Raw genomic sequence first — 27,283 nt, 5'->3', positions numbered from 1 at the left:
GAAGTATAGTGTTATTTTAGTTTCAGGTATACAAAATAGTGATTCAACAATTCTATGTATTACTCAATGTTCACCATGATAAGTGTAGTCACCATCTGTCACCATACATTATTACAATATTATTGACTATATTCCCTATGGTGTGCTTTTCATCTCTATTTTATTTTTTAAAAAAGATTTTATGTATTTACTTAGCACGCGCGCACACGCGAGCATGAGTGGGGAGTAGGGGCAGAGACAGAGGAAGAGGGAGAAGCAGACTCCCGGCTGAGCAGGGAGCCCGATGCAGGGCTCAATCCCAGGACCCTGACATGACACTTAACCAACTGAGCCACCCAGGTGCCCTCTGTGACTATCTTATAACTAGAAGTTTGTATTTCTTAATCCCCTTCACCTATCTTACCCATCATCCCACCCACCTTGTCTCTGGCAACCATCAGTTTGTTCTCTGTATTTGTTTTTTCTGTTTTTTTTTTTTTCACTTGTTTTTTTGGATTCCACTATAAGTGAAATTACATAGTACTTGTCTTTCTTTGACTAGTTTCACTTAGCGTAATACCTTCTAGGTCCATCCATGTTGTTGCAAATGCCAAGATCTCATTCTTTTTTATGAGTAATATTCCGTTGTATGTGTGTTTATATGTATCTTCTTTTTTTTTTAGTTTTTATTTTACTTCCAGTTAGTGAACATACAGTATTATATTGGCTTCAGGTGTACAAAAAAGTGATTCAACAATTCCACACATCACAACAAATGCACTCCTGGCGCACATCACATGCAGTTTTAAGCGTAAAGGGCGGATGAGGGGAAGCTGAGGAATGAATGGAAGCGGCTCGGGAATGCGGCGGCAGCGCAGGCCCCGCCCCCAGGCGCGCCCCGCCCCGCCCCTCTCGCTTTCAGACACCCGTTCTCTGGGGACCGGCCTTCCCTCTCTCACTCTTCAAATCACGCTCCATGGCTGGATTATCGTGAGATCTGTGACTTGCACCGGAAGACCCGCCTCCTGTGCCGTAAAAGGCCAATGGGCGAAGGCGACGGTTGCGACGGTTGGGTTTTGAAGGAGCCAATGAGTGCTCGGAGCGGAGAGTTTAAGAAGCGTAGGTAGGCAGTGCTGAAGTCGGTCTGGGATTGGAACCTGCTGGGGGCTGAAGGTGAGAGGCGGTCGGGGGTCCTGGGTCGGGCGGGGCTGCGGCCAGGGTGGCCCTGAGTGAGTGGCCGGCCGTCCCAGATCGAGCACGGTGGCCTTTTCCTCCAGGACTCGGCGGGCACCCACTCCAAGGACCCCTCCCTCTGCAGACGCTGCCATGGCGCAGTTCGTGTTCGAGAGTGACCTGCACTCGCTGCTGCAGCTGGACGCACCTATCCCCAATGCACCTCCCGCGCGCTGGCAGCGCAAAGCTAAGGAAGCCGCGGGGCCGGCTCCCTCACCCATGCGGGCAGCCAACCGATCCCACAGCGCCGGCAGGACCCCAGGCCGAACTCCCGGTCAGTGGGGTGCGGCGGGACATCGGGGAGGGAGAGAGGACAGCTGAGAGCGGCCTTCATGCCTCTTCCCCCAGGAGCCTGGTCAGACTCTCTGGCTTCCCTCTCCCTGCCCCAGGCAAATCCAGCTCCAAGGCTCAGACCACTCCCAGCAAACCTGGAGGTGACCGCTATATCCCCCATCGCAGTGCTTCCCAGATGGAAGTGGCCAGTTTCCTCCTGAGCAAGGAAAACCAGCCTGAAGATAGCCAGACGCCCACCAAGAAGGTATGTGTCCCAGAGGGGCTTAAGGCACAAGGCCCGCCTGTGTAATCTGGATCATGCCATCCTGCCTCACCCTCGCCCTTTGTGCCAGGAACATCAGAAAGCCTGGGCTTTGAACCTGAACGGTTTTGATGTGGAGGAAGCCAAGATCCTTCGGCTCAGTGGAAAACCACAAAATGCCCCGGAGGGTAAGACCCAAAGTTCTTGGTTCTTGGAGGGAGGTGTCAGCCCATCCCTACAGTTGAGAGGAGATGCCTGTCTGCTCTTCCCACCTAAGAGAGGGGAGGAGAGGTGTTCCTCTGACCTTTAGGCTAGGGCCGCAGGGGAGAGTCCGTTGTCCCAGTGTGTGGACCCACTCCGTTGCCACAGGTTACCAGAACAGACTGAAAGTGCTTTACAGCCAGAAGGCCACGCCTGGCTCCAGCCGGAAGACCTGCCGTTACATTCCTTCCCTGCCAGACCGAATCCTGGACGCCCCTGAAATCCGGAATGACTACTGTGAGTGCAGCCTCCTCTTTGCCCATCGGATGGAGGAAGAGGGCCTGGGGAGCAGGCGAACAAGCTCATGCTCTTCCCTCTCCCTGCTCTGGCAGACCTGAACCTTGTGGACTGGAGCGCTGCGAATGTGCTGGCGGTGGCGTTGGACAACAGCGTGTACTTGTGGAGTGCTAGCTCTGGGGACATCTTGCAGCTGCTGCAAATGGAGCAGCCTGGGGACTATATATCCTCTGTGGCCTGGATCAAAGAGGGCAACTACCTGGCTGTGGGCACCAGCAGTGCGGAGGTGCAGGTGAGACTTGTCCCTGTGCTCCAGTTCTGGGGCGCCCACACCCAGGGGGCTTGTCGGGCGGGAGGGTGTTCGTGGCAAGTCACAGTCTGATCCTAGCGGCCTTCTCTCTCTAGCTATGGGATGTGCAGCAGCAGAAGCGGCTTCGAAACATGACCAGTCATTCTGCCCGTGTGAGCTCCCTGTGCTGGAATAGCTACATCGTGTCCAGGTTTGTGGTTTTAGCTGGTCTGTGGTTTTTGCCAGTTGTCCCCAGAGGTACACCTCTGAACTGAAGCAACTCCGTGCTGCTGGCCGAGTTTGGTGGCACTGACGCTGAACCTCATTCCCTTCCCTCCTGCAGTGGCTCACGTTCTGGCCACATCCACCACCATGATGTTCGGGTGGCGGAACACCATGTGGCCACACTGAGCGGCCACAGCCAGGAGGTGTGTGGGCTGCGCTGGGCCCCAGATGGACGACATTTGGCCAGCGGTGGCAACGATAACTTGGTCAACGTGTGGCCCAGTGCTCCTGGAGAGGGTGGCTGGGTTCCCCTGCAGACATTCACCCAGCATCAAGGGGCTGTCAAGGTGAGAGTAGGGCTGGGTTGGGGCCTCTGCAGACCCTCCCCCAGAACCTGGGGACTGTTAAGGGGAGACGGGATGGCAGGATTGGATGGGACGGGATTACCCTGTGACCCCTGTAGCTCCTTGTCTAGCTCTAGTACCTGCTGACCCCACCTTTCTCCTACCTAGGCTGTAGCTTGGTGTCCTTGGCAGTCCAATGTCCTGGCAACAGGAGGGGGCACCAGCGACCGACACATTCGAATCTGGAATGTCTGCTCTGGGGCCTGTCTGAGTGCTGTGGATGCTCAATCCCAGGTAGTCTTTTACCTGTTCCAGCCTCTCCCTCCCGGAAGTATTCTTACTCTGCATAGTCTTCCTTGGGCAACTGTCCCCTCCAGCGGCTTCACCAACTCTCTGCCCTGATGATCTCCAAAATTCTAACTCAGCTCTCGTTCAAGAGGTCCAGACCACACTAATGTCTGTGGCTCAACGCCAACCTCATGCCCTATAGGCGGCAACACCCTCGTTATGTCCTAAATTACATTTGTCACTCCTTGTCTCCCTGAAATGTGTTCCTTCTCCTCTTATATTGTTTGAGTGGGATAGAACTTTATTCAGAAATCTGCCAGACTTCCTAGAATCTTTCATCCTCCTCAGCTAGTCCCCAAAACACATCATTTTTACCTCAGTATCATTGACATGTGTCCCCTCCCCTTACGGCCACTCTTCTTCTCAGTGGAGGCCCATTGCACTGGTCCCTCAGCATTCTTATCTCCTCCAGTCTGTCCTCTGCACTGGATCTGGGTTGTCTGTTACTGTCCTAAAACCCTGCTGTAGCTCCCTGGCACCTACAGCACTCAGTCCACATTGGGTAGAATGACAGTTGAGGCCCTTGCTGGGGGGTCTCCCTGCACCTACTCCAGCTTTCTCTCCTTCCACCCTCATCTCCCTCATGCAGTCTTCATTCTGTTCTAAACTTGGGCTCTGGAGCCAGAGTTCAAATTCGGGCTTTGCCACCTATTAAATTTGCATGTGATCTTAGGCAACTTGCTGAAATTCCTTCTGCTTGATTCCTTACCTGTTAAAATGGATAATAATTCTCTCAAAAAGCTTTTATAAGAACTGTGATGATTCAAGTCTGAGTCTGGCACCTGGCAGGGGGCCTAACACTCAAATGGACTTAGTTCTCATTTGAGTAGTGTTGGCTCTATGTTGTGCCCACATCCCAACCCCTCTCCACAGGTGTGCTCCATCCTCTGGTCTCCCCACTACAAGGAGCTCATCTCAGGCCATGGCTTTGCCCAGAACCAGTTGGTTATTTGGAAGTACCCAACCATGGCCAAGGTGGCTGAGCTTAAAGGTAGGTGCTTACCAGGTATTTACCCCAAAGATAGAAATGTAGTGATCCAAAGGGGCACCTGCACCCCAATGTTTATAGCAGCAATGTCCACAATAGCCAACCTATGGAAAGAGCCCAGATGTCCATCAACAGATGAATGGGGTAAAGAAGATGTGGTATATATACAATGGAATACCACTCACCCATCAAAAAAAATGAAACCTTGCCATTTGCAATGACGTGGATGGAACTAGACTAGGGTATTATGCTAAGTGAAATAAGTCAATCAGAGAAAGACAATTATATGATCTCACTCATGTGGAATTTAAGAAACAAAACAGGATCATAGGGGAAGAGAGGAAGAAATAAAACAAGACGAAACCAGAGAGGGAGACAAACCATAAGAGACTCTTAATCACAGGAAACAAACTGGAGGGTTGCTGGAGGGGAGGGAGGTGGGGGGATGGGGTAACTGGGTGATGAGCATTAAGGAGGGCACGTGATGTAATGAGCACTGGGTGTTATATGCAACTGATGAATCTAAACTCTACCTCTGAAACTGAAAAAAAAAGGAAAACCCATGAGGGGAACAGGTTTGATATGAATGGTGATGAGTTTCCTTTTGAACACGTGAAGTTTGAACTGCCTCTGAGATACTAAGCTGGGACGTCAGTCAAGCAGTCTTATAGAAGACTGATGAGCCACTGACCTCTACCTCTGAAACTAATAATACACTATATGTTAATTAATTGAATTTAAATTTAAAAATGGTTCAACATTTAAAAAAGGTAGGTGCTAAGTGATCAAAGCCAGGCACAAAAGGCAGGCCACATACTGTATATGACTGTTTACATGAAGTGTCCAAAAGAGGAAAATGCAAAGAAATAAAATAGATTGATGGTTGCTAGGGGCTGGGGGGAGAAGGTGATGAGGAGAGACTTTCTTTATGGAGCGATGAAATGTTCTGGAATTATTGTTGTGATGGTTGCACAACTTTGTGAATATGCTAAAAACCAATGAATTGTATATTTTAAAAGGATGAATTCTATTATCAGAAGTGTTATAAAAAACAAAAAAGGTAGGTGGCCCTCAATATTGGGAGGCTGGAGGTGTGTCTGCATTCACATGCACTGCTCTCCCTCCTCACGCCTCAGGTCACACTGCCCGGGTCCTAAGTCTGACCATGAGCCCAGATGGGGCCACCGTGGCCTCAGCAGCAGCAGATGAGACCCTGCGGCTATGGCGCTGCTTTGAGCTGGACCCTGCGCGGCGGCGGGAGCGGGAGAAGGCCAGTGCAGCCAAGAGCAGCCTCATCCACCAAGGCATCCGTTAAGGACCAACTCATCACCTCAGTTGTTTTCGGGTTTTTTTTATTTTTCTAATAAAGTCATGTCTCCCTCTCTTCTCCTTGCATGACCTCTGTCCCAGCAGCCTTACCAGAGGCTCCTCTCTACTGTCCTCAGAGAGCCAGAACCATCCCTCCTGTTTGCAGACAGGGCTAGCACTTCTTCCATTCACACATGTAACACACAGCCTTGGTGGTTTCCTCTGTCACTTTTAATGAAGACCTAAGTGAGTGAGCAGCCTCCACAGGCTGTATTCCCAGGCCCCCCACCCACCCTGACCTTTGGCCAAGAAGCTTCTGCTTCAGTGTGGGGTAGAGAAGGAGGGATCATAGGTCTGCAGTGACAGATTATTGCTGACCTCCAGTGTGAGGAAAAAGGCCACAAGACCCTGGTGGGGGCCAGTCCTGAGTGCTCCTCTCCCAAGTTTAAGGCAGGGAGGGGGAAATAAGTGTCCAGCCCTTTCAGCCCCCAGCTCTGGAGTGGCAGAGGGCAATGAGGCCATGTCCTTGGAGCTGGCCGGGAGAAGTGGGTGAGGAACGGAAGCCGTGGTCCCTGTGTACCAGCTGTGGGGAGGGGAGGGCCGATCCCCTGCTCAGTCCTGACCATTTAAGCCCTGGTCACAGGTCACCGGTGTAGGTGGGGAGAAGTCAGATGCTGCCCAAGGCGCAGTCCTGAGGCACTTAGGTGGGCACCTAGCTAGGCCACACTTCTCATTTGGCCTTGACTTTGGCGGTACCTGGAGCTCCATTTTGCTGAAGTACACGGGGCAGCCGCTTGCCTTTGGTGTAAGAGTGATACCAGAAATTGGAGAAAAGCATGAAGAAGATGGTGCCGTACATCCAGATGAGGTGGATGATGAGTGGGTACTGGTAGTTACAGCTAGGCATGAAGTAGTATTGAGAGATGTGCAGCGAGACCAGGACGAACTGGATCTAGAATAGAAAAAGGCAAGGGTCAGAGGAACAGTGAGAGGCGGTAGAGAAAGACTGCATGTTGAATGCGGAGGCATGGGGTCAAAGGTGACGCAGGTTGAATAAAGGTAGGATCCAGACCAGGAAGGAAGGTTGGGGGGATGGTTATGGGCCAGGCCCCTCACCAGCTGGATGGCTGTCATGTGCTTTTTCCACCACAGGTAGGGCTGAGCCACCGGGCCGAGGGCGGACAGCCCATAGTACAGGTACATGACGACATGCACAGAAGAGTTGATCATGGCGTGGAAAGAGCCCATTCCTCCTGTCAGGACAATGAACCAGGTCAGGAAGAGTCGAGCTGCTGGTCCTCAGTGCCTGCCCCTCTTCCCCCCAGTGGCCTTCACCACTCACCCGGGGCAATTTTTACCCCCCACCACCAGCTCCAGGGAAGCACCGAGTGGTGGAAGACATGTAGGAAGGTCACCTGTCCATCTTTTTTCCGGAGAATGAAGATCACCTGAGAAGAGTGGGGGAAATGGGTTTCAGAGCCAGGGCCTCTCCTTTCTCCCCCCAGGTCCTCAGAAATCTCCTATAACCACTCACCGTGTCCATCAGCTCGATGAACTTGGAGAAGAGGAAGAGCCAGGCCACTCGAACCATCTGCAAGAAGTCAGGCAGCCTTAGGACCCCCATGCTACTCCAAAAACTTCCCTGAACTGGCCCATAAGCCCAGGGCACAGCCAAACTGCTATCCCCAAGGTGCTTATAACCTAGCTGCCCGCCCAACCCCCCGCCCCCCGCTCGGCCCCCACTTACCCTTAGTGCCTCTGGGCTGTTGGAATAGTCCACAGGATCACAGCGCCAGGTGTAGGTACTCAACCAGCCAGACATCAAGAACTAGGAAGGGGTGTGGATTAGACCACCAGGGATCCACCCTGCCCAATCCCTCCTGCTACCTAGCTGAAGAAATGGATCTGAGCCTCTCTGGAAAGGAGAGGCCATGCTCTGACCCCAAGGCCTGCCCCTTATCCTGCCAGCAGGATTTAAAACCTAGGTATCCCAGAGGCCCACCTCATAGACAATGTAGAGGGAGAGCGCCACCAGTGAGAAGTTGTAGACAATCATGAAGCCCCGGAGCTGGAAGGGCTTCCGATTGGCCATGATGCGAGGCCCAAGTGAGAGAACGAAGTATATGTAGGTCAGGAGGATGGAGGTCATTAGCAGGGGGGACCCCATCAGAGGGTAGCCCTGGATCCGAGGATCTGTGGATAAGGGTCAAGGAGTCAGAAAGAGTCACAGGGTCCAAAGGGTCCCCACCAGGTGTACAGGCATGGGGTTGGGTCACAGAGGGTCAAGGGGTTCGCAGGGACTCTCCAGTAAGAGACAGCCCTAGATCCAGGGATCCTGGGGCAGGAGGGAGGACAGCATCTTACCTGCATAATTCATCATCTCCTGGTACAAGTTCACAACCGCCTCCATCCTGGCTAAAGATTCTGGGGAGGGATGGGGGGTGGGTGTCAGGGCCAGCTGTGCCCCCATTCCACCCCTGACCCACAGACAGGACACAGACCAGATGAGACAACTCCCAACACCTCCTTGCAGAAAGGACAGAGGAGGGAGAGGAAGGAATTGCCGGGACCGGAGGTAGGAGGCACGGCTTCCCGCGCAGCCTGCCTGCCTGCTGGGAAGAGCTGTGCTGCCCGCCTCTCCACACCTCACTCGCCTCGCTCACTCCCTGCTCCGCCACCGAGATTCTTACCACCCGCCCTCACCTCCCCTCTTCCTCCATAGGGGAACTCTCCATTTCCGGTCTCTCTCCGGAGAATCTTAACTCTCCTCTCCAGAATGACTGCCTTTCCCTTCCCCACCAGTCTCCCACCTCTCCAGCGGGAGATGGTCCTTTTTCTCCCCAGGGATCCTCCCCTTCAACCGCTCCGGTCCACCTTCGGGATGCTCGCCCCCACAACCCCCCCACCCCTGCCCCTTTCTCCTCTCCTCTGCCCTCCCGGGCTCTCACCTCCAGAGACTCTCTCCGCTCCCCGCTCCCCTCCTCTCCGGCACTCCCCTCCTGCCCTTCCGTTCCCGAGCCTGGCTCTAGGAGACTCCTGCCCCAGCGGCTCCACCTGTCCGACTAGATCTGGAAGCGCCCCGCCCTCCACCCGCCCCCGCTGCACTGCAGCATGGGGTGGAGGGTGGGTCCAGGCCACAGGTCAGGGCCTGGAGGAGCAAGACCCACCAGGATTGAGAAAGCCAAGAGTAAAGCATGGGACTCACCACCCACCCACCCTGGATAGCCTGATGAGCTAAGGCTCTAGCTTAGTTTTGAGCCAGAAACCTCGCAGGGCTCCAGCCCAGGCCTAGCCTTGGCCCAAAGAGAATTGTTGAAAACCCACACCCAGCATCCTCTCCTAAACTAGCCACAAATTCTCAGTTTGTCCTGCTTCAGAATGGGTACAATCACCCTTCTCTCCCTGGGAGGGGCAGCGAGGCCAGTGGCATGTGAGGAGGTGGGTGAGTGGGGGAGGTCTCAGGAATCTTCCCCTCCCTTAGGGAGGGTCCTAATGAGCCAGGCCCTCTCCCCCTCAGAACCTGAAGGAATGTCGGGGGAGGGCGCACTGGGACACAAAAGCCTCGGCCCAGACCCAGGAGAGCCTGGGATGCCAAGGCTGTCCCAGAGGGGCAAGGCATTCCCCAACCGGCCAGGGTAGCAGATGCTCTGCGAGCTGCCTGCATTCTAGTCTGCCAGGTCCCCTCTGTCCAGGGAACAAGCCGTGCAGGCACTAAGTGAAGAACATCCACCTTCTGACATCTCCACGAGGCCATCCGCGTGCCCCTCACACACTCTGCTGGGCACACATCCCACAGATGCTCTCACAGCCTCCATGGGGACCCCCAACTGCCCCCACCATGGTCAGGCCCCAAGTCCTCCCTCTCGCACAGCTCTCTCCGGCACCAATGACAGGCCGACCCAGGGCTGGCACACCTATGTACACGCAGGGCCCACACACCTCCTGCTGGCATTCACCACCCCCTCTGACACACCACCCAAACAGCCTCCATGGACTCTGACATGCAGAGTTTCTGATACTCAGACCCACTCCTAACTCTATTCACACTGGCAACACACCCAAAACACTCACACGGCCGCCTTCCCTGGTCCTGCACTACCACGTTCAAATGCTCATGCTCACACCCCCAGGCCCACACGCAGCTTTACTCACACGTACGTGAGTCACAGATAAATGTGGTCACAGACATAAACTCAGACACCCCACTTAGAGATGAATGAACATAAAGTCACCCTCACCACATGCAGACACACCTGCCTTCGGTCTTGCACACAGATCTCTTTCATGGACGACAATCACCATTCATTCATTCACAATCAGATCTCGTTGGCTGCCTCTTCTGTGGTGGGGCCTACCTGGCAGAGGCCTGTGCTCACACACAGTTCCTCCCTGACCCATGTGAGCCTGCCAGCTGGTTATCTCTCCCACTCTCGCAACCACCACCTCAAGTTCACCACCCCCCCCCCCAACAAACACTCATGCCCCCTGGAGGTCAGGAGTGGCTCGAGGCTCTGGAAAGGACCTCTCCCCCTGCTTGAGGAGCACTGGGTGTGTCCCTGGTAGGGGAACTCAGGCGGGTGCTTCCTTCCTTTAAGATGGATGGAAGGGAAAAGAAGACAGGCAAAGGAGGGGGGAGGGGAAGGGAAAAGAGAAGAACTGGGAGCAAAGGAGAGGGAGGGGAAGAGCCTAGAGGGACAAGACCGGGAGGTGGTGGAAGAAAGCCTAGGTTTAAGCAAATAGGGGCCGGGATCGGAGGGAGGCTGCCGGCCAGGCCCGGCCCCAGAGAGCTGGGACCTCCCACCCACGGTCCCGGGAACAGCCTCGCCCACAGGCTGGGCAGGGCAGGGCAGGGCAGGGCCAAGCGGGCAGGGTGCCCGGGCACGTGGACAGCCCGCCCGTGGAAGGTCCAGACTCACCAGTGGGGGGCCAGGCGGGCAGCAGTGAAGGGCTCAGAGGGAGCAGGGCCAGAGAGAAGTCCCCAGGGCCAGCCTGCCTGCCACTTCCTCATCTGCTGGGCCGACTTTCTGTCACCAGAGGGGGACGGGGCGGGCCGGGCGGGGGGCGCCTGCTGATTGGCCCCGACTCGGCTCGGCCCGAGGGGCGGGCGCAGGGGCGGGCCGCCAGATTCCGGGGCAGGAAGCACGCCCAGCCAGGACTCCCCACCCCTTCCCTCGGCAACGCGCCGCCGGCTCCATCGGGTCGCCCTGGGCCGGCCCTGGCTCGCCGGAGGTGCACCTGGCTTCTTCCTGACGCTCAGCCTCATTCTGGGACCTCCAGTGACTGTCCACCAACGCGACCAACACATCTTCTGTCCGTCGCAGGCCTACCCAGCTTGGGACCCTGCGGAAAGTTCCAGGCCTCAGCAGCCCTTTCCTCCAAAGCTCTCTCTCCAGGGGATGGTGGGAGGGTTGGGAGGGAGGCAGCACGTGTGTGCTAAGGGCTAACCAGGGGTAGCAGAGAGGTCTCAGCCGGAGGGAGCAGCTGGGCAAGGAAGCCTTCTCGAACAGCCCATAAACTTGGCTGAGCCCTAGCATTAGGAACTGCTAAGAGGACTTCACAGTGGGAGAATACAAGTGGCCTGGGGCAGGAACAGTGAATCACTGGCTAAACTGGCCTTGAAGGTATTGAAAAGAAAGGGAAGTGAGGCCAACTGTGGCTGAATCTAGTAGGACGTGAAGGCCAACCCGGGCAGTTTGGTTTTATTCTGGAAGCAGAGGAGAAAGAGTGAAGATTCCCGAGGCTACAATCAGGCTTGTATGATCACATACTTATTGAGCTCCTACCATGTGCAAGACTGTGGTAAGTGCTAGTGACACAGGGGTGAAGGAGGCAGATGCTGCTGTCCCGGCCCGGGGTTTACGGGCTAGCAGAGTCACGTCACTCTGGCAGCCAGGGCAATGAGCTTATTGAGGCAGACCAGGTGAGAGCTAACAGCCTGACCTAAGCAGCTTTGGAAACTGATGGGATATGAGTGGCAGACACTGGAGATGTCCCCAAGACAGGTGAACTGACTCTCTATACTTAGCTGTCTATCCAGCTTCCTGCACTCCCCTCCCAGCTCCACACACTCACCCACTAGACTGAACTGGGGTGAGGACTAAGTTTGAGCGGCTCCTGGAGCGGTGCTTTGCATCTCGTGACCCAATAACTGCTTGTCGGATCGGACGGTGTAAATGTGGACAGAAAGGGAATTCAGAAGAGACTGTGGTTTGGGAGAAATAATATGCTCATAAATGGTGGGATGCAGCCGTGTAGCTTAGTCTTAGAGGTAAGAGGTCAGAGCCAAACTAGATCTATGATCCAGCCTGTGAGCAGCTACCCTTGAAAGGAAAGAGAATTCAAAAGGCTCAAATTTCTTAGCGTTATAACATTAAGGCCTCCCTGATCTGGCCCTCAGCCTCCCATTCCACCTGTGTTACTCTCCTGTGCTAGGCTTTAACTGCTCCCCAAGGATGTCTGCGTCTTTCACACACTCCCACCCCTCCAAGCCTTGTCCCCTGGCTCAATACAAGGAACACACAGCTCTCCCAGGTAGTAATCCCCTCCTCCGCGCGCTGCTCCCCCAATCCTACAGCAGTCCTACAGCGATGCAATTGTCTGCAACCTCCCCCACTCGAAGTTCCTCTCAGCCAGAGGCACGTGGTAGTCGGCTCCGTATCTCTTGCCCACTGGCTGGCTCATTTGATCCTTCAGAATGTTTGTGGAGTGAATATTAGAATAAATGAGACTGTGAGAAAGGCAAGAGAGGTCGAAGGACCCAGAGTCAGGCGGGGAGGACGGTGAGAATTCAGAAGGCTTTCTACTTCCCTGGGGGTGGCAGTCTCCCTTGAGTCAGTAGATATTTGTTGAAAGCCTAATGCGTTCCAGGTATACTTTGGTGGCTTTGGGGTCACCCCTGACTCCGCAGGCCTGAGTTTAAATCTTCCAGTGAGTACCTGCGTGACCTTCGGCAAGCTGCCGAACCTCTATACAATGGCAACTGCAGTGCCTCCCCCATCCTCGCGAAGCGTGAAGGAGCTGGGCCACGTGCAGCGCTTAGCCCTGCTTCTGGGCTCAACATTTCAGACAGGGTGCAGAGCAACCCATACGTCAAGAACATACCACTGGCGAAAACCAGTATGTCAGTCTTGTGTGTGGACTCGTGAGCACTGGTTCGACAGATGCTTCCTCAGCGCTTACTGTGTGCACACGCTGCTCGGAGAGCTCTACTGACAGGTTGGGCATTCGGTGTCCACCTAGGGACAAATGAGACACGAACAAAGCAGATGACCAGAAAGGATGTGCAGTCACTGAGGTGAAAGGTAGGAGAGGCGGGGAACTTCAGCTACCCATTTATTCACCTGCGCCCCAGTGGTAAACGAGCACAGCATGCTGTCAGTCAACGCTGACGGACTACATGAGTGAACATGCACCCAGACTCACTTCGCTCAGTTCCTGTCCTAGTCCTGGGCAGAAGCATCTCTGATAAGAGATCACCTGGCCCCACATCCTACCAAATGGCGTCTCCACGGCCCTGGGTTTCCTGCAAAACACTCCAAATCTAGAGGAGGAAACCAATCATAGTTAGCATGTGGCGAGTGTTCCCACAGAGATAAACACAGAGGCTTATGAAAGCACTGAGGAGGGGCACCCTACCCCAGGGTGGGGGTGAGTTCTTGAAGGCTTCACAGAAAGGACACTAAGCTGAATGTTGAAGGGCACTTTCTAGAAAGCAGGGAAACGCATTCCAGGCAGAGGGAAGCATGGGTGTGAAGGCACAGAAGCAAGAGATGTGGCGGGTTTGGGGAGCTCTAGGTAGTTCGGTGTGGCTCCAGCTCAGAGGGCAGAGAGGTCAGGGCGGGAAACACAGGCAGGAATCAGTTTCTACAGAGCCCTGAATGCCATGGTAAGAAGTGTGGATTTTGTTGTGTTTATGTTTTTCAGCCCTGGCTGCACACAATCACCTGGGGAGCTTTTAAAATATCAATGTCTGGCTCTTACCTTCAGATTGATTCTAATGGCTGTTTTTGACGGGAAGAGGCTAGAGCATGTTTATGTGCGGTGTGGAAGGAGACAATGGGATCCAGCATACACACGGAGGGATTAGCCTTTGGCTAAGGAGAACACCTCACAGACTGACATGTACGGAAAAGAAGGGTAAATTTGTCAGGGGATTGGGAGGGGAGGTCATTTGGGGCCTGCAGAGAAGCCAGGTGGAAGGGGCAGGCTGATAAACTGGAGAAACTGAAGGGGTCCAGGAACTCACAGGCTCGATAAGTACGAGAGCCAGGTGTTGGGGAGGGGGTTGCCGGGGAAGAAGCCCCAGTCCAACAGCTAAAATTCTGCCTCCTTCATGGAACCTTCCTGACTAACTGGAAGTGAGGTGACTCCCCCCGGGGTCCCACCCTGTCTGACGCACTGCTCACTCACTGCTCTCTCAGGGGCCCTTCTCCATGCTCATTCCCCAGAAGATAAACCACTGATTATTTTCTGCAAGGGTTCAGTCTGAAAACCACCATCCATGTGAACGCAAACTCCGTTCCCATGATTATCTGAGGCTTTACATGTTTCAGCAGAAATATTAAAAGGAACTGGGACCAAAGAAGCAGGAACAGCAATGAGAAACAAATGGAAAAAGGCATGCCTGTGTGTGTGTGAGCAGGTGGGCAAACAGGTGGGGCAGTGGAGGGGACAGAGCATGGGAGATGTGGGGAGTCGGCTAAAAATGATAGGAACTGAGGGTCTAGGCTAACGGACACCAGGAGTGGCACGTAGAGATGAAAGCAGTCTCTTGGGGGCTGTGTCGGGCTTCTCCCCTCCCCATCCTGTAAAGGACAAAGGGCACTTTCTACACAGTCGCCACACAGAGGAGTTGGGGGGGAGGGCTGAGTCTGTGAGGACAGGGGAGTGAAGAGAGGGTGAAGGGGTTGTCAGTTAATCATTCTGCATATCCTTGGGCCTTCGCCCACTAGCTAGTGTCCTCCACCTAAGGCTGAGACCTCTGCTGAAGGAACCAGAGCTGGAAAAACATCCAGCTGGCAGAAGGGGGAGACTGTGCATGAATACTCGTCACATCTGTCCATTGGCAGCCAATGCCTACACACTGTGGGTAGCATGCAGTGCTCACTGAACAGAACTAAAGAAACTCAGGTATGGGAAGAGGGCTGTGATAGAACCTGCAGAAAAAGCTGTGGTGAGGGAAAAGGGGAGACTTTTGCTTAGGGGACAAACCAGGGGAGGTTATCAAGATGAGGGAAAGACAGTTAGCCAGATCTGGAAGATGTGTTGAGAGGGGCCAAAAGGGGAAAAGAGAAAGTGTAGCTTATTATTCACTACTTTCTCTGGTAAGAATGGGGCCCTAAGAGCTGCTTTCCATACGTTCTTATGGTTCAGTCCTATAACTACTGTTATCGCCGCTTCATGGGTAGAAAGAATTGAATCAGAAAGGGTGATGGGTTTTTCTCAAGGTCACATGGCAAATAAGGCAGAAGCAACACAGGTGTTCCAGGCCAAGGAAAAAGTGTGGACAAAGGGATGGAAGGAGGAAAGCACACCACAGATACAGGGAATTGCTACACCTGATTCTGCTTGGCCAAACCATACGCTGAATAAGAGGCCTTCATATGCCAAAAGATGAAAGAGTTGGTTGGTCCCAAGTGAAAGAATGAGGAGTTTTGTTTGTACTGGGGCATCCCTAAGAATTTTAAGAAAGGGGTTATGATCCCCATTGTTCTTTAGAAAGACAAACCTGGGGACAATATGATATATCACTAGGAGGAAAGGAGAGGAAGGGGAGCCAGCTGAGACCAGCTACAATGCACAGGTGTGATGTACACACACACACACACAGCTGTGACACACAGAAGGCCTGAGAGCATAGAGCAGACAGAGGACACAGAATCGACAGGAAGGTGGTCATGCTGGATAACTCAGGTGGAGCAGAGTGGAGGAAATGAATGCATTTGGGGACATATGGAGTGTGAAGTAAGACGACACATTCCATAGGTAATCTTAAACACAGTTCTGGAAGTTTAGAATGGATAGGGCTCAAGGAAAAAAAAAAAATCCAAGGATTCTCTGAAATCACATAAAGTGGACTGTGAGAGCTCACTTTCCCAGCCCCTTGCTTTCATTTCCTTTAAGGAATTCCTGCCCCCGCTCCACTGGCCTGTTAATCATGGTGTTCTCCCAGTTTCCCCCAGTCCGAGCTCCTAACAGCCCAGAATCCAAGCAAGAACAGTCAGAGTTCCTGCATGAGATGAGCCCTACTGCTGCAGGGTGCCAAAATACAGAGAGCCTCAGATATCCAAGCCCCCTGCAGCCAGTCACCCTTCAACCCTCCATCTGAATAACCCAAATATAATCGGGTCCCCCTCTCTGTTTTTGGTGAGGCTAGTTTAATTGTAATGTGCTCTAATCCAAGCAGTCTAATATACCATGATGCAATAAAAAATGAAATTGCTCAGGAGAGTAGGGGAAGAGAATAGTAGTTAACATTTGAGGGCTGACTATCCCTCAAGGGCCTTTTATGCCCTTCAAAGAAGTTTGGACTTTACCCAGTAGAAAATTACGAGCTACTTAAAGGTTTCACTTTAATTTTAAATATGTTCAGTTGAAGGTACCCTTTTGAGGTCTGGGCTATAATCCCATTTCACAGAGATGGAAACTGGAGTTCTTGGAAGGGAGGAAACTTGCCTCAAGCCACACAATGGATGTGTCCAGATCAGGTATAATTGAAGACTGGTCGAGTGTACAGGGAAAGAGGTGGTAAAGACCTGATAGGAGAGACACTGGAAGGATGAACAAGGGGACTGGCAGCAGGAAAGAGAGAGGGCAGACGGTCCAAGTAGAGGGCAGAGCCTCTGCGAGCAGTAGACATGTGACACAGCACCTCACTCCCGGGTCCTAGCTCCAGCTGAGAGTACTTACAGCTTAGTGGCAAGAACAGTGGAGTTGCCGTGACACAGCAAGGTGGTGAGTGTGAAGAGAGGCAAGCACAAGCTCTGATCTGTGATACCCGGGGAATTACAACAGCAGCCCGTGAAGACCCGAGCCCAGACCTGGTAAGCATGGACAAATGAGGAGGGAACTCATCACAACTGCACAGAGAGATCTTTGCATGGTGTAGGGCCCCCTTTAGGGACAGAATTGTAGGCAGACTGCGGAACTGAGCCTTCAACTTGGTTGGACAGGAGATACAGTTTAGGAGGGGGGACAAAGAACATTTCAGGTGAGGGAGCTTGTCATTCGGCCTCAAAGCAAAATGACACAATTTAAGAGACCAAACTGGGCTTTAATGGGAGAGTATGGGTGTCAACTAAACTAAGTGGGAGAAAAAAAATTCACAAAACTAGATTCAAAAATGACTTATGACACCAGGTAAACCAATGTAAAAATGCTCTGCATTCGGTGCTGAAGAGACACTGTGGGGGATGAGATGTGCACAAAGGATCTCTCAGGAGGCTGAGCTCCTGAGGCTGCGCATGACGTCAGCATAGACAAGGTGCACAGGGAGGAAGATGTTGTCCTCATAAAGGGATTGATCAATCATTGGTTTAAGCAACAATTACTGACAGCAGAGTTCTAGACACTATCCTGAGGATAGCGAATATTTATCAAGCTTTTATTAAGCACTATTCTGAGCACTTAGTATGTATTAATCTATTTAAACATTACAGCAACCCTACAATATTGCCACTAATATCATCATCCCCAGGAATAAGGAAACTGAGGCACAGAGGTAAATTAACTTTCCCAAGCCACACAGCTAGTAAGTGGCACAGCTAGGCAAGTCTGAACCTGCTCTTTTAACCAAAATGCTACATTATTCTATCTCCCCCCAAGTCAACTAAATCACACTACTGATAATAGCAGCAGCTAGCGGGGCGCCTGCGTGACTCAGTCGTTAAGCATCTGCCTTTGGCTCAGGTCATGATCCCAGAGTCCTGGGATCGAGCCCCACATCGGGCTCTCTGCTCGGTGGGAAGCCTGCTTCTCCCTCTCCCACTCCCTCTGCTTGTGTTCCCTCTCTCACTGTGTCTCTCTCTGTAAATGAATAAAAAAAAAAAAAAAATAGTAGCAGCTAGCATTTATAGTGTTTACGGTGGGCCAGGTGCTATAGTATGCCAGACACACACATTCATGCCAAAGATCACCTAGCTCCCAGGTAGATGAACTGGAATTCAAACCCTGACAGTTCAGGGTGCTTGAACTTGGAGGACAATAAAGAGCATAAAAGAGGAGGTAACTGACCTTACTTACTTAAGAGTGGCACTGAGTTGTGCCCACACTGGGTTGTCAGAAAGCTTCACAGAAGACCGGCTCATGGGCTGAATTTTGAAAGATGATTGGGTATTCATCAGACAGAATGATGGGGCAAAATGTTACTTGCAGAGGGAATGGTAGGACAAAAAGAACGGAGGCTAGAAAGAGTTTGTCCATTTCAGGAAACTTCAAGCAGCTTGTATGGCTCGAGAACAGAGTGGGCAGCAGGACAAGAGAGAAACTAAGTCAGGAGAAGTCAGGGGGCCAGATCACACAGAATCTTACTTGTCTTTCCAGGAAATTTGAGATGTTTTTCAAACTTTTTCAATGAAGTCAATGTAATGGCAAAAAAGACAGAAAGAAATATGCCCCAGGAAATCCAGTGGCTTACTCTGAACCCCTTCAGTCTAGTAGGAATTCCTTCAAGTCTATTTTCTCCTAATAATGCATACATGATAGTTTTTTGTTCTCTGTTTAAATTACCTACCCTCAAGAAAATGAGTGTTCCAGGGTGATTTGACCGAAGGACTTTCAGCATGCCTGGCACACCAACCTGCCAGGTGCATGGACTCCAGTTTGAGAAACATGGGGAGGGAACTATCAAAAGGATTTTAATCAAAGGAGCAATGTGATCCGATCAGCAGTTTAGAAAGACCTGGCAGCCGTATCAAAGATGGGTGGGAGTGGGAGACAGGGAGTCTGAACAACACTTTTAGGGAAAGAGGCCCAGGGCCTAAAATGCAGGGCAGGATGGATGGATTTTAGGGAGCCAGAAGAGATAGGATTTGGCACCTGGGGGTGGGACACGGAGAGGGAAGGGTTTAGGATGGCTTCCATAGACCTGGCTTAGGTCACACCCAGAAAACTAGGAAAAAAAAAAAAAAAAACAGGTTCAGAGGGAAGGATGCCTGGACTTGAACATTCAGAATCTGAGGTACCTATGGATCCTAGGGGCAGAGAGCTCTGAGCTGAAAATAAAAGTGGTGGTCACAGAGACAGCGGGCAGAGGGATAAAAGGCCAAAAGCTGCAGAAAAGGAATGGTCAGAGACGTAGGGGCCAAGTGGGGAGATAGAGATGAAAAGGAAATGGTCAGCACTAGAAAACGCCATGGAGATCAAGTAAGATGAGCACTGAAAAAATTCTGGATTTAGCCAGTAGGTCAACGTACATCCCTTAGTAATTTCTCTGGACAATAATCAGGAGTTGACCCAGGGTGAGCATTTGGAAGGATTCAGCCTCCGTCCTGCCTGGTGCTGGGATCAGCTCACACGGCTCCTATGTCCACAGGGCACAGAGAATACATTGTCCGTAAGGAGGATTATTCTGTACAAGAAACTCAGACAAAGGGAGAGGTTGTTCCCAGCTGCCTGGGGGAGGTGAGAATGGGTGGGAAAAGGGACCAGCCTTGCACTAGGACATTCCTGCAGAGTTCAGCTTCCTCCCTGACAGCAGGACAGGAGGTGAGCAGTCTACACCTCCAGCTCAGTCGTCAAGACAGAACCCATTATGAAGCTGGAAGGAGCACTTGGCTACAACCTATCGATTTTCGCTGTTTCACAAGAAAGTACAAGGTTAAGTAAAGTTGGCTAGGTAGGGCAGCAGTAGACCTCAGAAAGGGTAGAGAATGGGGTGACTGGGGTTATGAGTGAAAGGGAGGTTCAACAATGACAGAATTCTAGCCACAGGGCAGAGCTGGAGACGGACCGGTCCTAGGCAATGGCAATGGTCCATGCATATACGGGTTAAGTAAGCTTTCTTAATCTGCTTTCAGCGGGATGAACTCTGCACTGCAGTAAGATCTCACGATTTCACAGTGCTTCTTTCTCCATCCTAGGCATAATCCCAGGAGACGATGGCCTAATCTCATTTTCCAGGGGCCCCGAGAGTAGGAGAAAGCACAGTCCCCAGGCATAACAGAGAAGTCAGAAACAGAGGAATACCCCCAAAGTAGAGCAAGAGAGCCATCTTTTACAAATCCTAAATCTGAACAAGTAAGCACATCACGTCCTCTTCTTCAAAGGGAGCACCATATATATTCGTTCCCGAGGGAATGGAGGGAATGCGTGGGTGAGGAGAGGGAGATACTTTCCATGGAGGCATTTACCAGGTTGTATGGGTCCCAAAGTTGGCGATGCTACATAGGTGTGTGTACTCCAGAGGATGTGGGGATAGGAGGGGGTCGGAAATGAGAACGTGTGTTTCCAGAGTAAAGAATATAAAGATGTGAGTGCCTCCAGAGTAAGGAATGTTTGCGTAAGGGCCCAAGATGTAGGTGAGGTCCTGCACATGTTCCTGTTGGGGCAGGAGGACATTTCCACTCCGGGAGGACAAGGAACCCATTTCAAATATTATGGTGGGAATGAAGGTAGTATTAGTCTGAGACAACAAAGGAACTTGGGGTTGGTGCCTCTCAATAGGAGGGAATCTTCTGGTGGAATTAAGGATGGCAGTCACCAAAAGCTCCTTCAAGGGTTTTAGAGGCGTACAACTTGAATTTTATCCAATATGACAGCTTTGACGCTTCCAGCAAGGAGGGAAACTGTAAGAACATAAGGAACACTTGAGCGGGCTGACAAGAGCAGTAAGGCAGCACTGCTGAAGTGGGGGGAAGGTCTGGCATTGCCTCAGAGCTGATAAAAGGACTCCCCACGCTATTGGGTGCTATGACCACTGAACTCTGCGGATACCATCTCTTGTCTTGATGGGGCAGGAATGGATGTGACATTGAGGACTTTTCCAGTTCTTTGCTGCCACAGCCTGGCAGAATTCTGCCCGGCACCAAGCAAATGCCGAAGCACTACTGTGTGACAGAAGAGAACAGAAAAAAGGCAGCTGGAAGGTATGAGCAGGCCCTCCTCATACCTCTCAGGACTTTTACATCAAAGCTAATCAAAGGTAAGAAAACGTCTTATGGAGAACAAATTAGAATTGCCTTGCAGCAACTTTGAAAGTTTCTGACATATGGTCTCTGATCCCTATATAGCTCCCTCATAAATAGCTGTCAGCTAACCCCGACACAGTGGCCATCAATTTAAATAACTTTATTCAGGGAGGGGCACCTGGGTGGCTCAGTCGTTAAGCGTCTGCCTTCGGCTCAGGTCAGGATCCCAGGGTCCTGGGATCGAGTCCCGCATCGGGCTCCCTCCTCCGCGGGAAGCCTGCTTCTCCCTCTCCCACTCCCCCTGCTTGTGTTCCCTCTCTTGCTGTGTCTCTCTCTGTCAAATAAATAAATAAAATCTAATAAACAAACAAACGAACAAACTTTATTCAGAGAAACCCTTTGGTCTTCTCCGGACTCAAACCCTGCCCCTCCCTGCAAAGGAGCAGCGAGAAAGGCAGCTTAGGCTGCAGACCCAACTCACGCTGCTCTTCAGCTTTATCCAAAGCAGGCAAAAGTCCTGGTGGCTATCCCCACCCACCAGCAATCTGGCTCTTATTTGAGTTTCAGTGGACTGGAGGAAAGCCATCCTGGCTGGAGTCCAGGCACTAGGCCTATTATGAGGCCAACTAAACCCTGAAGAAAATCCCTTTCTTACACAGTCCTACCTGGTAGAGCCACTTCCTGGGAAGCCCCCACCTACTGGACCTGCGACCTCTTCTTTCATGTGTATGGGGTGAGGTAAAGGATAGTCGACTTTGTGACTATTTCCCAGGTAAGAGCTGAACTGGCTTCTTAGAGGAGAGAAGGAGAGCAGACCCACACTTCACCAGAGCTGCAGGTGGGCCATTTGACCCAGCCCAGAAGCTTCACTGCCCGCAGCTCGGAGAGATGGCCAGGATGGAACCTGGGCAGCGGGGCCTGCAGAGCCTGCACGCCCCTAAGGACATACAGAGGCTACGACAGTTTCTGGCCACACAAAGTAAGCACAGGCTTTCAAACATAACAGAGCAGCCCGTGATCTTGGGTCTGTCAGCTCACCACTGACGTGCAGCAGTGTCAGATCCCGCTAAGTTCTGGATCCAGGACTGAGGAGGGCAGTGGGGAGAAGTGGCTGTAGAAACTACAGTTTATTGAATACCCATCATTTCATAGACTATACTAAGTGTTTTACATTCATTTTCTCATTTTAATCCTCACAACAACCCTATGAGGTAGGTATCATCGCCAGTTACAAACAAGAAAACAGGCTGAGAAAAATGAGGTCACTTGCCCAAAGTCACTCAGCTAGTCAGTGGTGGAGCTGGGGTCTGTCTGGTGCTGAAAGCCCATGTTCTCTTTATTGTACCCATGTAGTTCACTTTGGGCAAAAGGCAATTTCACTGCCCAACTCTGCAAGGGACACCTGGGAGTGGAGGTTGCCGGCCACACTCACCGCTGGTAGGGATGCATTGAAGCTGACTTGATGTTGGTTTTTATTCCACTTGGCATTTTCCCTAAAAGGAACATGAGGAAAAACACTTGAAGCATGGTGGGACTTTCATGATAAATCAGAGAGATGGTCTCCCAGGTTCCCTTCTGCCACCCCCTTGCTTTATCATCTCAGAACCTCTGTGGCCTCTGACCCTGGGTAGCAAAGATCAGAGATGTGGGTCCCTGAAGGTGTCTGGGAGGAATGGGCTGATAGTAGGAGGGGTCAAAAAACACCCCAGCGGTCTCCTGCTCAGCTACTCCCAGAAAAGACAGTTAGACCCCATTTAATGTCACAGGTAAAAAAAAAAAAAGAAAGAAAAAGTTTTCTCTTATTGTAACTGTTCCTTTTCCTGGACAGCTTTGGGAAAAAAAACAAAAACAAAAACCTCTTTTAGCTACGTACATCTGAACTCCTCCAGACTGTTCTCGTAACTATTAATGGTAAGCAGGAGAGAGGAAACAGAGGAAAGAGTACATGGAGCTTGCCTGTTTGTCAATTCTCAGCGTACCTACTGAACGGTCTTAAGACCATTAGTCTCTCTAAGAAAAGACCCTGACAGCACACCTAGTATCCAGAGTAAATGGGCCAGAAGGGTAGTTGAGACAGAACTTTAAGATGGGGGTAGGAGGTGCAGTTTCTACTGCTCGAAGTTCTTCCTTTGTCTGGTGCCTGCTAGAGAGTCTCAAAGGAGATCTTTACTCCTAAAAAATTGTTTTCTGAGGCACAGTCCAAGAAGAAAGGGAGAAAATCTCCAGCTCTGGGATGTTGGGGGCCCAGACAATGCAGCTTATTCCTACTTCCACAAGGTCTGCAACCGTGTCATTCCCTGCCCCCTTACCTGTTTGACCCGTTTGAGCCATCTGTACCCCACTGAGCAGCGGCTGCTGCTGGCTGGGAGCTCCTGCCATCTGCACCTGCTGTAATCCTGAGGCTCCTGCAAGAATGGTCCCAGCTCCGGGCTGGCCCGGCTGGCCAGGACCACTGCTGCCTGAAGGTCTCCAATTAGACAGCCCCTTCCCAAAGGCCACAGCGGCTACTAAGGCATTGGTGTCTGCAGGGTTAAAGGTCTGCTTGTTTGGCCGGAGACCTGAAGAAAAAGGTGAAGTGTGGAGCCTGAGGTACGCCTCTGACCCTGGACTGAACGTACCAGGAGGAAGACCAGGCTGAGCCCAGGGGCTCAGAGCACCAGGGCTCAGCAGCATCCACACTCACAGGCAGCCCAGAGGAAGAGCCCCCAAAGACCCTCACAGCTATCTCAGAATTCTCCCCTCTCATTCTGCCCATTTCCTCCACCTGCTCCAGGGCTAGCCCTAAGTACACACGGCGAACAGAATGGAAATGTCCCTTTCCTAAGCAGTTCGGTCTTCCGTCCTCATTTCACCACCACCAAAACCACCACTCTTATTCCAGCGATCTTCTCCCGCTTTTCCTTCTCCATTTCGCCACCAATCCCTCCATACCTCCACTCTCCGATTCCCGTTCCTCTTTGCTGATTTTCTCCAGAAGGTTTGAGCACATTTTATTCAAGCTCTGGATCTGCTTCTGTAACACACATATATTTGTGCAGAGATCAGGGCAAACAAGAGATGAGTGTGGTGAAGTTTCTTCCTTGTGCTCTTCCAGGGACAACTCATGGGTAACCAACTGCGCATCCCCACCAGACACAAACGGTAATGCCTAGCTTCTCGTGCTGGGACTTGAGGGATGGGGGGCGGGGGGTGGGCAGCAGGGCAGTGACGCCGTCCAACCTGAGCTGCATCAGCACCAACGCGGGCCGCATCTGTTGTTAGCTGCTTCTCTTGCTCTTCGACCTCAGGGTCGGGCTTGGTTCTCAGATGGTCAGGGACCACCTCATGGCTGAACACAGGCACTCGTCCTTCAGTCTGCCGCTGTAACACACAGATTTTATTGATCCTCCTATGCAATTCGAGTAGATTCAGTCTGGCCTGATATATATAGTTCCTTCCATAGGCAAACGGTACATTTTCAGGGAAAACACCACCTGACACTTAAAATACCTAGCTTCCAAGGACACTACTGCCCTTACTCCCTGCTTCATTTCTGTCTCCTCACACTTCTATTTCTACCACACCTAGGGGCAAGTTTCTCTTTGCTACATTTTAATAAAATACCAAAATAGACAAACTCACAAAAGAACATACTTTTTGCTCAAGATAGGTACTGGAGGAGAAAGGTCTTTGCCTTAGTGACAGAGGCCTCAGGTTTATTTGGCACTATTTGGGAGCGGCTCCCCAACTCCAGAAGGAAAAAAAGCAAGGTCTCCAAAATGCAGCCCTTACTTTGTATTGCCACACACTACACATTCAGAACTTCTAAAATAACCAAGCAACAACTGTGTGCCAAGTCCTCATCTAAGAATTTAATTTCCCATGTTGTACCTTTCTCCTCCTCTTACCATGAGATCTTCATCACGGTCTGGGGACAGCACCAGAGGGATGATGACCTGATTACGGAACAGTGGTGTCTTTTCATGCTTCAAGACCTTGTTCAAAGTGTTCAGCTGTCCGGAGAGCAAGGCAAAGCTGTCCAGGACAGAGGGCCTGGTGGTGATAAGGTGTCAGAATGTTCTCAGTAAAGTAGCCTTGAAGGGGTCCTTCAAACTAGGAATTCCCAGGCTCACCCCAAAAGGACTCATAGCACTCCAGCTGGACTGGGCAGGAGGGACACACTTTCAGTTTCTGACACAGGTGGAGAAATAAGGCAGTTCATTCTTTGAATGGGGTGAGGACCAGTGGCAAAATAAGAACCATGGCTATACCTATCACTAAACATTCAGAAACTGGGTAAAAACCTCCTTTCAGGCCTGAAAATAGGATCCACACTTCCAGAGTAGGTTGGACCTAAAAGACTCAGCAAATCTGTGGTAAGAGATCCAGGATGAACACTAGATTCTCACTGTAGTGGGAGGACCCACTGAGGGAGTACCTCCTCCCAGAGAAGTCAAAGGGTGAGAATCAAAAGCTAGAAAGAACTTGGGTTGCGGGGCGCCTGGGTGGCTCAGTCATTAAGTGTCTGCCTTCTCCGGCTCAGGTCATGATCCCAGAGTCCTGGGATCGAGCCCCACATTGGTTCTCCCTCTCACACTCTCCCTGCTTGTGTTCCCTCTCTCCCTGTCTCTGTCAAATAAATAAAATCTTTTGAAGAAGAAGAAAAAAAAAAAGAACTTGGGTTGGGAAACTGGGCATTTCTCTACTTCCATGGCCCTAAGACAAACTTCACTTGTTAAATGCTGGGAAACCCAGCTCTTTCCAAATCAAAAGATGTTTGCCAAGTGATAAGTTGTGACATCACTGGAGATGTCCTATCCACCAGGAGGCCTCCCCACCCCACCCCCAGCACCCATGGAGCCCACCTCAGCTTGCCCTGGCAACCCTTACCAGGTCAGCCGGTCATACTCGTTCTCCAACTTGTAAATGAAACTCCCCAGTGAGTTCTTCAAATCAGCCACTTGACTCAGCAGTGCATCTAATGATGCCTCAAGCTGCTTCTCCTCCCTCTGCACCGACAGGAACAGGTTGGTTACCCAGAGAGCCATGAGTATGACACATACAGAGGAAGGCTAGAAAGCCAGGATGGCAGAATGCAAAACTAGTCAAGTAACACAGGATTTCCCTAGCGCAGGAGAGCCAGGTTGTTTTCTATCTTTGGTATTTGGGTTACAGACAGCATCAACCCTTAGACCTTTCAATCCATTCGCCTCACCATTCCTCCTTTCTCTCATCATCTCCTAATTCATGTCTGGCTTTTCTCTGCATTGGAAACACTCTGTACTCTCTCATTGAGACACTTTCACCAGACCTAATGCCTGGGCTTTATTATCTTTGTACACCTCTGCAGCACATGTATTTCAGCTTCTTCTGTACTAGAACCTGCCTTGTGAGCCTGGTAGTTCTTGCCAATAACATAATCTCTGGGAATCCTACCCACACATGAAGGTTTCCCTGAATACCAGGCTTGTACCACCCCTTCCCTCCACCCTCCCCCACTCTTCCTTTGCCCTCCACCTTTGATGTTTTCAAATTTCTTCTTGCTGAATTAATTGGCACTCATTTTATCTCTGTGCCAATATTCCTGTGTCCCTTTCACAAGCTTAGTCAACTCATAAACATTCACTGACAGTCAACCAGGTGCAGGAAAGTAAGTGGCAAGTGAAAAAAAAATGCACACGCTCCTAAGCACCAGAGAAACAATTTTAAATGCTGGGGTGTCCGCAAACATTTTCCTCCCATCTGTGGTCTCCAGTTTTACTTAATTTCTTCATCCTTAACAACTAACAGGCTCAGGATGGGAAGAATGATGCAAAATCGTCTTGCAAACTCACCGATGTGTATGACATGAGCCTTGACCCTAGGTTCCACCCACAGCCTCAGATTATAATTAGCTCAGCTTTCAGCCATCCCCTCCCCCACCCCCCCCCCCCCCCAGCAATTCCTTCACCCCTCGGGTTTCTCTCCAATTCCAGATCCCTTGTTATGTCTGCATCCAACAGCGTCCATCCAACAGCCTAGGCCGAGGCCTGAGCCAACCCGCCACTTTCTTGAGCCGTCTTCCTTGGACTGCATTTCAACTTTCCCAGGGTACAGTAGCCTCATCCTTTCGTGCACCACAGCAAGTCCGCGGGTCCTCCTTCCTCGCGACTCGGCCACTGCCTCCTGCCAGACGGGCCCCACCCCCACCTTTCCAGTCGGCCGCCCCTCCCCATCCCGCGGGCCCTTACCCGCCAGCTACGGGCTCTGCCCTCTCCTCTCAGCCCCAACTCCTCACTCTCCTCCGCCAGCCCACTCTCAGTCCTGTTACCTGAAGCTAGCTAGCGATCAACAGTCCCAACTCCGCTCTCACCTGCATTGCGTCGGCAGCGGCGGCGGCAACGACTTCCCCTTCCGGTTTCCTAGTCAGCGAGCCACTCTGAGAGGGCTTCG

At 51.6% G+C, this 27,283-nt stretch overlaps 3 protein-coding genes across 11 annotated transcripts; 1 reads left to right on the top strand and 2 right to left on the bottom strand.

The window, feature by feature from the left end:
• The first annotated feature begins 1,087 nt into the window (after nucleotides 1–1,087).
• Nucleotides 1,088–5,871, top strand: CDC20 (cell division cycle 20). The gene is made up of 11 exons (XM_032431074.1): nucleotides 1,088–1,152; nucleotides 1,257–1,486; nucleotides 1,602–1,750; nucleotides 1,839–1,935; nucleotides 2,117–2,245; nucleotides 2,341–2,537; nucleotides 2,651–2,745; nucleotides 2,878–3,106; nucleotides 3,272–3,397; nucleotides 4,325–4,442; nucleotides 5,576–5,871. Exons 2-11 carry the CDS (start codon nucleotides 1,306–1,308, stop codon nucleotides 5,752–5,754), a joined length of 1,500 nt encoding a protein of 499 aa, XP_032286965.1. The 5' UTR covers nucleotides 1,088–1,152; nucleotides 1,257–1,305; the 3' UTR covers nucleotides 5,755–5,871.
• Nucleotides 5,800–12,936, bottom strand: ELOVL1 (ELOVL fatty acid elongase 1). Of its 2 annotated transcripts, none has more exons than XM_032431165.1 (8): nucleotides 12,849–12,936; nucleotides 8,112–8,171; nucleotides 7,750–7,940; nucleotides 7,495–7,575; nucleotides 7,282–7,338; nucleotides 7,090–7,195; nucleotides 6,864–7,000; nucleotides 5,800–6,699 (listed from the first exon to the last, which is right to left on the bottom strand). In XM_032431165.1, the coding sequence occupies exons 2-8, from the start codon at nucleotides 8,155–8,157 to the stop codon at nucleotides 6,478–6,480; spliced, it is 840 nt and encodes a 279-aa protein (XP_032287056.1). In that variant the 5' UTR covers nucleotides 8,158–8,171; nucleotides 12,849–12,936; the 3' UTR covers nucleotides 5,800–6,477. The 2 variants fall into 2 exon arrangements, with proteins under 2 accessions (XP_032287056.1, XP_032287048.1); XM_032431157.1 differs by lacking the exon at nucleotides 12,849–12,936 and adding an exon at nucleotides 10,664–10,767 and having other exon boundaries at nucleotides 5,801–6,699.
• On the bottom strand, nucleotides 10,767–27,253 carry MED8 (mediator complex subunit 8). 8 transcript variants are annotated; one of them, XM_032431103.1, is made up of 8 exons: nucleotides 27,204–27,253; nucleotides 25,742–25,860; nucleotides 24,760–24,904; nucleotides 24,092–24,232; nucleotides 23,804–23,885; nucleotides 23,182–23,430; nucleotides 22,305–22,365; nucleotides 10,767–11,087 (listed from the first exon to the last, which is right to left on the bottom strand). In XM_032431103.1, exons 1-8 carry the CDS (start codon nucleotides 27,207–27,209, stop codon nucleotides 10,775–10,777), a joined length of 1,116 nt encoding a protein of 371 aa, XP_032286994.1. In that variant the 5' UTR covers nucleotides 27,210–27,253; the 3' UTR covers nucleotides 10,767–10,774. The 8 variants fall into 8 exon arrangements, with proteins under 8 accessions (XP_032286994.1, XP_032287020.1, XP_032287034.1 ...); XM_032431129.1 differs by having other exon boundaries at nucleotides 27,162–27,213; XM_032431112.1 differs by lacking the exons at nucleotides 10,767–11,087; nucleotides 27,204–27,253 and adding exons at nucleotides 12,855–12,982; nucleotides 13,170–13,287 and having other exon boundaries at nucleotides 25,742–26,315.
• Between the last annotated feature and the right edge of the window lie 30 nt (nucleotides 27,254–27,283).

The sequence above is a fragment of the Phoca vitulina genome, unplaced genomic scaffold (genome assembly GCF_004348235.1).
Source record: "Phoca vitulina isolate PV1807 unplaced genomic scaffold, GSC_HSeal_1.0 scaffold2, whole genome shotgun sequence".
Lineage (NCBI taxonomy): Eukaryota > Metazoa > Chordata > Mammalia > Carnivora > Phocidae > Phoca > Phoca vitulina.
The sequence above is the reverse complement of the archived record's forward strand: the minus strand, read 5'-3'. Positions and strand labels throughout refer to the sequence as shown.

Bases quoted from the DNA above. Each gene is read 5' to 3' on its own strand.
- CDC20 (XM_032431074.1), top strand. From the start codon at position 1,306: ATGGCGCAGTTCGTGTTCGAGAGTGACCTGCACTCGCTGCTGCAGCTG. The intron at 1,751-1,838 runs GTATGTGTCCCA...CCTTTGTGCCAG, and splicing joins GCCAGACGCCCACCAAGAAG to GAACATCAGAAAGCCTGGGC. The intron at 3,398-4,324 runs GTAGTCTTTTAC...CCCTCTCCACAG, and splicing joins CTGTGGATGCTCAATCCCAG to GTGTGCTCCATCCTCTGGTC.
- ELOVL1 (XM_032431165.1), bottom strand. From the start codon at position 8,157: ATGGAGGCGGTTGTGAACTTGTACCAGGAGATGATGAATTATGCAG. The intron at 7,576-7,749 runs GTGGGCCTCTGG...ACCCCTTCCTAG, and splicing joins CCCTCTACATTGTCTATGAG to TTCTTGATGTCTGGCTGGTT. The intron at 7,001-7,089 runs GTGAGTGGTGAA...TTGTCCTGACAG, and splicing joins GGGGGTAAAAATTGCCCCGG to GAGGAATGGGCTCTTTCCAC.
- MED8 (XM_032431086.1), bottom strand. From the start codon at position 25,899: ATGGCTCTCTGGGTAACCAACCTGTTCCTGTCGGTGCAGAGGGAGGAG. The intron at 24,233-24,759 runs GTAAGAGGAGGA...TGTGTGTTACAG, and splicing joins ACCGTGATGAAGATCTCATG to CGGCAGACTGAAGGACGAGT. The intron at 11,088-22,304 runs GTGAGTGTGGCC...AACTTTCCGCAG, and splicing joins TCAATGCATCCCTACCAGCG to GGTCCCAAGCTGGGTAGGCC.